Source organism: Lynx canadensis, chromosome D1 (assembly GCF_007474595.2).
Source record: "Lynx canadensis isolate LIC74 chromosome D1, mLynCan4.pri.v2, whole genome shotgun sequence".
Classification (NCBI taxonomy): Eukaryota; Metazoa; Chordata; class Mammalia; order Carnivora; family Felidae; genus Lynx; species Lynx canadensis.
The window spans coordinates 62,324,580-62,335,312 of NC_044312.2; the positions used below are offsets into that span (position 1 = coordinate 62,324,580).

General features: G+C 40.9%; 1 protein-coding gene across 1 annotated transcript; it reads left to right on the top strand.

Moving 5' to 3' along the window:
- The first annotated feature begins 9,496 nt into the window (after positions 1-9,496).
- LOC115526297 (olfactory receptor 52B4-like) lies at positions 9,497-10,459 on the top strand. The gene has a single exon (XM_030333745.1). The coding sequence runs from the start codon at positions 9,497-9,499 to the stop codon at positions 10,457-10,459; it is 963 nt and encodes a 320-aa protein (XP_030189605.1).
- Positions 10,460-10,733: the final 274 nt, after the last annotated feature.

Genomic DNA, 10,733 nt, shown 5'->3' on the forward strand with positions numbered 1-10,733 from the left:
AAGCTTATATTGGGAAAGAAAGTAAGATATTTCCATATGCATATTTTGACACCACAGTCGGGGATGTCAATTGGAGCTTTAAAGTAAAAGAAGTGAGAAAATCAGCCTAGTACAATGAACCGTATACGTTGTATATGGCTATTGACATATGACATGGTTATAAAACAATGGAGACAAATATAAGATTATTTTGACTCTTGGACCTTGGTTATGGATAACATTGAATGGGTTGAACTCTGGGGAAAACAAAACAGCTTTCAGCTCTGTGTGGTGGTGGCAGTGTAAATTTGGGCAAATGAAAAAAAGATGGTGGCCAGAGCATATTTGCCCAGAGTATAAATTCAAGATCTTGGATTTAATCTGTGAGTAAATGGTCAGCCATGATGAGTTAAGAAACTGGAAAACATTGGGGCGCCTGGGTGACTCAGTCAGTTGAGCAACTGACTTCGGCTCGGGTCATGATCTCACGGTTCCTGGGTTCGAGCCCCACATCGGGCTCTGTGCTGACAGCTCGGAGCCTGGAGCCTGCTTCTGATTCTGTATCTCCCTCTCTCTCTGCCCCTCCCCCACTCGTGCTCTGTCTCTCTTTCTCTCAAAACTAAATAAAATGTAAAAAAAAAAAAGAAACTGGAAAACATTAATTGGATATATTAATCTAGCAGCTGAGTTGAAGATAGACTAGAAGGGGGAAAGCTAACAAAGACTAGAATATCTGGACACTGAAGTGTTTACACTAGTAATATAAACCAAAGGATTACTAGCCCAGTGAAATAGATAAGATCTGGAAAGTGATCCTTTGTATCTCAGTGATAGGCACTGATATAAAAATACTGCCCATGGCATCTGTAATGGCTTGTAATAGTACAAGGCAATGATATTGTCATCACCAATTTTCCCAAATAGGACTTCGAGGTTCAAGAACATTGTCACAGCTCCATGGAATATAGCTGGGAATTGAAGATTTTTTTTGTAACTTACTACACATTCTTTCATCTTCGGTGAGTGGATTAAGGGGCAAAAGACCTTTCTGAACTGAATGAAATTGAGAATGTTTTTCTGACTATGATTAGGGGGTCGGAGAAAGAGCAGAACAAAGGCATTCCCTGCGCAGGTAGCTATGTCCTAACCTTCCTGCTATAGAATGAAGAGTAGGGGTAATAGAACATGGGTTTGGAAATTACTTGTCTGAAATCCCACCAATATTATCCAGGCCACACTCTAGGGCTTCACTTCCATGCCCTCTCTGACTGTGTGTTGAATCTGACATCCCTACCTCCACTTTCAGGAGAGGAGCTTGGTGCTGAACTCAGATAGTGAGAAGTTCAGGATCTGAACTGAGCTATGGTGAAGTTCACAGATACACAACCATCATCATCTCTGCATTGACTTAGTGTGTGACTCAAATATTAGCACACAGTGAGTACGTGTCAACACAGTTGTCTCCCTCTCTGGGTTCTACTCTCCTCATCTCTGCATTTTATTTCTGCAGTAGGAAAATCCCCTCCTGTTTTTGTTCCTATAACTCTCGGTAACGGTGAAACCACTGAAAATAAATCATGTGAAAGAATTGCCAGTAGAGGCTTGTGAGGACCTGCCTGCTGAGGACAACTACCACCAGGTCATTCAGTGGCCACACAACCGCTTTGGGAACACACATCCCTGAGGAAAGCTATCCTGCTGGAGGAGATGGAAGGATTGAAAATAGACACGATAATACTACTGAGGTTGGTGGCCGGCTGTTCATGCAACGCTCGTGAAAAAAATAGCAGGAAAAGGAGATGAATCTGAAGCAGAATAAAAGCCTGAAGAGATTACAAACAGTGGTATTCATTGGATACTTTGGGGGGGAGCAAAGAGAGTTTTTCTACTCTGAGGAAGAATATAGAGGCTAAGAGGTCCAGAATTGGGGTCTGTTGTACAGGTGAAGTTGCATATACTAAAGTGGCTGATTGTTTAGCTCAGGGTCACCGAAGATAATTTCTCAGATGCCTCATGAATCCTTCATTAGCCTTGATCCAGGTACTTTCACAATCCTGGACAATGCACCTCTAGCTCCCCGCTTTGTCTTGCTGAGAAAAAGACCTTTTTTTCAGGGAAGTTCTTATCATCTGCCCAGTATGTCAGGAATGTGCTTACTGATACATCTCCCCGTAAACCATTTCTTTTCCCTTGTTTTCGCAAGGAGTTTGGTCAGTCAGTAGCCCTTTCTCAGATAGGAGCATATCTGACTACTTGGCCATGTTCCTCCAATTAATAGTGAATTTTGTGAGGGCTCACAAAATTATCCTTTTTCTCTGTGTGTTTCCAGAACCCAGTACGCTGAAGCACAGTGTAAGTCTTCAAAATGTTTAACAAAACAACCAAGTGGCAAATATTGGATGAGTGTAATGAAGGATCAGGACAAGGAAATAATAAATAAGCCCCTTTAAATCCTTGGATGTTTATAATAAAAAGGATCGGAGGCCACCGTGGAACGTCATTGGAGGGGCTCAGAGATCTTTGGCACCCTGAGAGCTAAAGAGGGTCCTCATGCCCAGAATATTCATACTGCCCCCAGATAATACTTTCCACTCTACTTGGACAGCCCTTATTTGTGAGTCTAGTGTCGTGGTATGCTGGTAAACCAGCTCACCAATAAACAAACAAATAGAAAAATAAAAAAATGAATAAACAAATAGATTAAAAAAATGAATAGAAACAGGGCCCTAATTTGTAGTATTTGCCAATTTTCATGGTGCCTATTCTCCTACTATGGCCAATTTCACATTGTCAGTGTAATGTCACAGAATGCTGCGTTTGAGAGACCTGCACACAGTTGACTTTGCCAGCCAGTGACTGTGGCGCTAGCATACAACTGCTCTAGTCTTTCCAACTCTGTCAACTTCACTGTCGACGACAGACCTAATATTGCTAACCACCTGCCTTAGATCCAATAACATACAGTCTGGCTAGGGTCTTCCACCCTGAAATTATACCCCACAGAAAGAAAATATCACCTATTTGCTTCAAGTGGAGTTCCTGTGGGTTACGATGGCATGAATCACCACAGGAATTATCAGAGTGATGGGTGAGTTTATATATTTGCCTCAAGGTCTCAAGGACAGCTATTACCCCAGGGAGCCCAGAAGCAGAGCCGCCTTTTAGTATCTCTCCCTCTGACCCACATCCATAGGTCAGATATTTATGGCTTTCCAAGCCTGCGCATCCCCTCCTTCACAATACCATCCCCAAATCAGGTTTACACATATTAGCATTGTTAGCATTAGTGCACCAAATAGTCTTGTTTCCATTTGAATGGGAGTTAGTAAAGATTCATCCCGTTTTAAATCAGCACAAATAATTTGAAAATCCGTATATGTTTAAAACACTAACTCTAAAAAAATACATTCCTTCATAATTTAGAAAAAACTTGAACTTAAATACATGCCTTAGTGAGCAAGTCATTTAAACTTTGGCATTTTTGATAACGCTTTAATATTTATGTGAGAAGATTTACATTTTTTCTTAATCTGTTTACATTACCTTTGTGAGTCAGGGTTACTAGGCTGTCTGCTATTAAAAAAAAACAAAACAAACAAACAAACAAAAAAAACCAACAAAATATCTCCACAGGAAATTTTAAGTGTTGGACAAAATGTAACCCTTGTGCAGTGCTGGTAGGTGCAGGTGTTATGAAAAACAGTATGGTGGTTCTTTAAAAAAAAATTAACAATAGAATTACCACATGATCCAGCAAATCCACTCTGGGTGTATATCCAAAAGAATTAAAAGTAGGGTCTCAAAGAGATATTTGTATACCTGTGTTCATAGCAGCATTATGGGTAATGGGCGAAAGGTGAAAGCAACTTAAATCGTAACCAGTGGATGAATGGACAAACGTGATGTGGTTGCAATATTGTGATTTATTAGAAATGTATGTATTTGGTCATCCAGACAACCAAAATATATTCCTCATATGTATTTGGTCTTCTTTCCAGGTTCCTGACTCACAGCTCCTAAAACCCTTGGAATTTCCTGTGATTAAGTGCAATAAAGATGTCTTTAGTTATGTTAATGGAGGTGACTTTTGGACACCACCCAAGAAGCTGGTAGCCAGGAAGACTAACTTGTGATTAGAGAGTAGGAACTTTCAGTCCCACCCCTGACATCCTGAGGGGTTAGAGGTTGAATCAGCCAATAGCCGATGACTTAGTCAATCATGACTTTGAATGAAGCTTCTATAAAAACCCAAAAGGACTGGGTGAACAGCAGGTGTTTGGGGCAAAGTGGTGCACTCAGAGAGCTTGGAATTTCCTCGCTTTTTCTCCATACCTCATCCTACACATCTCTTCCATGAGGATGCTGATTCCATCCTTCAGCTGACAAATGTAAGTGTTTCCCTGAGTTTAAAAGAACCTAAGGAGGAGGTTGTGGTTGTACAAGTCAGAAGCCCAGGTAACTGCCTGGGACTTGCACCTGGTGTCTCAAATGGGGGCAGGGGTAGGTAGTCTTGTAGGACTGAACGCGTAATCTGCAGAATCTGATGCTATCTCTGGGAAGGTGGTGTCAGAATGAAGTTAATTCTTGGACACCCTGGTCGTTGCCTAGAATTGCTTTGTGTTCTGTGGAGGACCTCCCCCATGTTGGAATTGGGTCTGAGAACCTGTAAATGAGTTGTTTCTACATATAATAGATTATTCAGCCTTCAAAAGGAAGGAAATTCTGACACATGCTACAAAATGGATGAAACCTGAGGACATTTTGACAAATAAAATAAGCCAGCCATAAGACAGACAGTGTATGATCCCACTTATATGAGATATTGAGAGTATTCAAACTGATAGAGACAAAAAGAATTGTTTGCCAGTGGCTGGGGGGAAGCGGGGAATGAATAGTTGTTTAATGACTATAGAGTTTCAGTTTTGCAGATGGAAAGTTCTGGAGATCGATTGCACAACAGTGTGAACATACTTAATACTACTGAACAGTACATTTAAAAATGATCAAGATGGTAACCTTTATGTTATATACATTTATCACAATGAAAATTTATTAAAAATTTAAAAACAGTTATGAAATGGATGGGTAAAATATGATTCTATCATAAATTGATGTATTTTGCATCCATAAAATCGTATGTTTGAAATATAATAACTATTATAAATCTCTATAAAAGATATAGTTTGGTTATGAATGTAAAAAGATATATATAAAAGAGCAAAGAAAAAGTAAATTAAACCTCACTAGCAACAGTTGTCCTTTTTTTTGCATTTCATTACTATTATTTTAAAGTGACAGTTTCAGGGGGCACCTGGGTGGCTCAGTCGGTTAAACATTTGGTTAAACATTTGACTTTTGGTTTCTGCTCAGGTCACCATCTCACGTTTTTCTGAGTTTGAGCCCTGCCTCAGGCTCTGTGCTGAGAGTGCAGGGTCTGCGTGGGTTTCTCTCTCCCTTTTTCTCTGCTCCTTCCCCACTCGTGCTCACTGTCTCTGTAGAAATGAATGAATAAACTTAAAAAAAATTAAAGTAAAAATTTCATGATTTTATATGATTTAAAAAAAATCAGTCAACAGTATATTTTTGGCAAAAAGTCAATGAGTATAAGGATGCAGAAGTAGTAGAAGTGCATGGCATGACAAATGAGGGGTGAAGGATGAATTATACACTGTGTCTGAGGAGCAGTTATGAAAAATGAAATGGGAAATATTGCTGTAAATGTAGCCTGTAGCGAAATGCCTCACCTCCTGAGGTACCAGGCTGAGGTGGGAATTCTTGATAAATTCCTCGATGAATTGAATAGTGAGAGGCTCCCAAATCCCATTCCCTGGCATCATCCAACACCAATAAAACATTCTGAAACTCTACCAAACTCTCCCTGATTGGGGAATCACCAGATTTCAGGGTATCCAAGCACCTTAAATGACACCCAGCAACTGAAGTCACGTATTTCTATTGCTCAAAGTTTATTCATTCTACCATATTTCATTCGATAAATATTTATCATGTGCCTACTGTATGCCAAGAACAGTTCATGTTTATGCTGTAAAGAAGCAACTAGGGGCACCTGGGTGGCTCAGTTGGTTAAGCGCCCAACTCTTGGTTTCAGCTCAGATCATGATCTCCCAGTTCTGAGTTTGAGTCTCTGACTCCCTCCCTATCTTCCCCTCCCTGACTTGTGCTCTCACTCTCTCAAAAATAAATAAACATTAAAACAAATTTTTTTTAAAGCAAAATCCTTACCTTTATGGTTGTCAGCTGGTATGCTTCTCTTGTCCTCTGTGTGATCTCTCTCCACATGTTCTCTGATTCATTTGTCTATCCTCAGCTTTTTAAATGGCTGCTGGCCTCCAAGAGGGCAAAATGGAAGTTGCCAGGTCCATATGCCTTGGAATGCACACCTCATTTCAAGTCTATTTTATTGGCCAATGCAAGTCATAAGGTGATCCCAGATTTGATGGGTTAGAGAATAGACTACACCTCATGATTGGGGGAATTGGTTTGTGTGTGCAGCCAAGGGAAGAATTATTGGCAGCCATTCTTGCAAATGGCCACACTCGATAAACAATCAGAATGACAGATGGCAATGGTACAACCACCATGAGGGAACTTTTAATACCTAACAAATCTATGAATACATTTATTCTTTGACCTTGATAGTTGTACTTCTCATAATTAACCATAAGATTTATCGGTAGAATTTTCCAACTAAAGATGTGAGAGGAAAAGAAAAAAAAAAGTGAAGAGCCCCTCAGGTGCTGATGGAACAATGCCAGAAGGTCTAACATATGTAGTTGGGATCCCAAAATTGAGATGAGAGACTGAGGTAGAAAATAATTTTGGAAGTAATAATTACTGGAATTTTCCAAATTATATGAAAGTCATACATTTACAGATTACAAAAGCTCATTGACCCTCAAAGAGAATACAAATCAATAAACTGTGTCTGGGTATGTCACAATCACACTAAAGAGATAAAGTGAAAAATCTTAACAGCCTCCAAAGGGAGCAGGCAAATAAAATACACATGTTTAAAGTAATTAAGACTCACACCTCTTCCACTAACTGTTAAGCATGTTAACAGTTTATAAATGCTCATATACTCTTGGGCAATACTTAAACATCATTATTCATGATTCTAAAATTTCCAACTTATTAAAATCCAGGGGATGAATATAACTTCAACCTAAGTCTTTTTGTGAGGAAAAAAGCTCTACAAATAGAAATCATTGGTACATAGTAATTGTGAGTATTTAATATTCCCTTTGAAAATGAGTCAACATTCATTAAATAAGCCTCTAGCAAGACTAGATTAGGTAGAAAAGGCTTTCTTATCAGAGCATCTTGAGAGAAGCAAGACAGTAAGAGGGTCAGGGGGAAGGGAGGGTAATGGGAAATGATTTTAGAGACCCAGCCCATTTGGGAAGAAGGTGAGGCTGGTGGAGACCTGCTCTGTCCCCTGAGCCCTGGTATAAATACTTCCCTCCAGAGTTCCACAAGAGAGGATAAACAGCCCAACTCCTGACCCACCAGCCAATTTTTATTATGGATCTCATGGCCTCTGTTCCTGGAGACTCAGCCTAAGGTTGGTGAATGAATTAGACATCTGGGGGTGGAGAGGTTCCAAGATCCACGTAAGGACTGGGCTGGTGTTCTGTCCCCGAAAGGCCGGAGGTGATGGGCCTCTTGGAGGCTATTGATACATCTGGACAAAGAATGGTAAAGACCAGAAACACAAATCTGATTGGTTCTAGCAGCTGTGGAAAGTGAGGTCTGGGAGGGTAGCTGAGAATGTATGGGCCAGATGGAAGTTCCTGTAGGGTGGCAAATCAGGAGAAGCAATCCAGTTAATGGCAGGTGCCCTCATAGTTCTACGAGAGATGAGAAAACAGAAAACACATTTACTTAGACTATGGACCCCTCCTGGAAAACCATGAAAAGAGCCTTGAGGATGGCAGCAAACTGGTCACCTGCCCCAAGCCAGATGTTGGAGGGAATTTTGGGAAAGGGGCCAGGGCATCTCGGCGGGTGTGAAAAACTAGGAGGCGATTTTCCTCCCCAGAAAGAAAAATCGCAGCACCAAAAGAGGGAGCTGGAGTGGAAGAAATAGTTAGTGAGCATAAGATTTATCTTAGCCCCTGAGCTAGATATTTTAAGATACCTCGTCATTTAACATCTTCAGGAACCCCAGGATGAAGGTATTTTATTATTGATTCCATTTCTTCTTCATTCTGGTGAAAACAGGATTAGACATGGCTGTCTTCTCAGGAGGTGCCCTCTGAGCCCATTACACCTGTAACATTTTACTGATCTCATCTGCTTATCTACCCACAATTCTCTCAATCTATAAGCCCAGTTAGGACTCAAGCACAGGACATGATGTCTGAAAAACAGCCCATGCTCCAAATAAGCTTGCTGAATGATTAAGCTAATGAATGAAGGAAGGTGTATTAGGAAACAAATGGTAAAATTACATGTTAGTTTCTATCAGAAGAATCTTACAAATGTCAAGTACTGCAACTCCCCATCCCCAGAAATAATGCCTTTCTTTTTCTACTTTCAGTCATTTCTAGGCTTAGCTCCCCAAGGTATGAACATGAGACACACAAGCCCTGTTACCTCTTGAAGTTCTCTTGATTCTCTTCACAAGTAAGCAAACTGTATACACTGAAGTCGGAGAAATTTCAAACTCATTTCTATCAATTATTGATTGGGAAATTGGACAAGAGTTTCATATTCTCTGAGTCCCTCTTTAGGTGTGAAATGGAGACAATATCCACTCCCTAGAGTGGATGTCTGCTCCCTACATGAAGAGCATACAAAATGCCATGTATAATGTGCATACTGCAATTCCTGGCATAAAACAATGCTTAATAAATATTAGTTTAATTCCTCTGTGGCTGTATTACATTCAGATCCATTCTATTCCTGGAACCCAACTTACCTTTTAGCATCCAATCTCTTCAATTACTATTCCAATAAACCTTCAAGGGTTATCATTCAACACTAATAGCTTTAAGACATCTGATGGCTGTGTCCTGTGTGAAGGGTGAGGTCTAAGTATGAAGTTGTGATCAGGTTCTTCACTGCTTGTGCAAGTCCCTATGCACCTGTCACCCTACGCTGGAAGTGTTTCATGAACATACTGTGCATTGATTGGTATGCTCACCTTTTCTTATGCTGCCTCTTGTCTACTAAATTAGTCAGTTTCAAGTATCTTTTTACACTCTTCCCAGTCATGAATAATGAGTTTCTCTATTTATGCATAATCCTCTTTGAAAGTGAAATACAGACAGTAATGTCTCTGACTTTGGTTAGTTGGAGGTAAGGATAATTGACTGTCACTCACTGTGGTGCAGACCATATCCTTTATCCTTGCATATTTCCTATTTGCATGTTCTGAGAAGATGAAGAGTGTGAGATATGACAAAAGTCTTAATATTCACAAGGAATATTAGAATAATTCTTTCATCTCTTTGTGAACAGAAAGTGAGATCCCAGGTCATCTGCTCCAAGCATGACAACCATAAACCACACTGCTGTTAGCCATACAATCTTCCACTTCCTGGGCATCCCTGGGCTAGAGGACCAGCATGTGTGGATTTCCATCCCCTTCTTCGTTTCCTATGTCATCGCCCTGCTTGGGAACAGCCTGCTCATCTGCATTATCCTCACAAAGCGCAGCCTCCATGAACCCATGTACCTCTTCCTCTGCATGCTGGCCGGAGCAGATGTTGTCCTCTCCACGTGCACAGTACCTCAGGCCTTGGCCATCTTCTGGTTCCGTGCTGGGGAGATCTCCCTGGATCGCTGCATCACTCAGTTCTTCATCATCCACTGCACTTTCATGTCTGAGTCGGGGATCTTGCTGGTGATGGCGTTTGACCGCTACATTGCCATATGCTACCCACTGAGATACACCACTATTCTTACACGTGCACTGATTGGAAAAATTGGCGTGACTATAATTCTGAGAAGTTTCAGTACACTTTTCCCCATAGTATTTCTTTTGAAAAGATTGACTTTCTGCCAAAATAATATTGTTCCACACACCTTTTGTGAACACATTGGCTTGGCCAAATATGCTTGTAATGACATTCGTGTGAACATCTGGTATGGATTTTCCATCCTAATATTAACAGTGGTTTTAGATGTGGTGCTAATTTTTGTTTCCTATGTGCTGATTCTCCGTGCTGTCTTCCACATCCCTTCCCGAGATGCTCGCCACAAAGCTCTTAACACATGTGGCTCCCATGTCTGCATCATTGTCCTCTTTTACAGCCCCGCGATCTTCACAACCCTTACTCAGCGGTTTGGACGCCACATTCCTCCTCATACCCACATCTTGTTGGCCAACATCTGCATGCTTGCCCCACCTATGCTGAATCCCATCATTTATGGGATTAAGACCAAGCAAATCAGAGAGCAGGTGGTTCACGTGTTGTTTACAAAGCAGAAATCACTTTGGTTGAAGAACTGAGTTTTCGGAATCTCTAGCCATATGTGAAGTGGTCTGTGGAAGTGGTAGGTGGGAGAGATAAGCTGAAACACCAGGAGAAAGCTCAGTGGGTTCTGTCTCTGGAGCAAGACCACCAGGGAGGTTGGAGGACTCACTCCTTCATTGTCAAAACAACTGAGCTCAGCACCATGTTGGACTGAGCAAGCCCGCTCCTGCAAAGACCCTGGGACAGGATGCATTGATTTTCAGAAGTCATATGTCCTTAATGACTCTAGGATGATCTTTAGAAATGGAT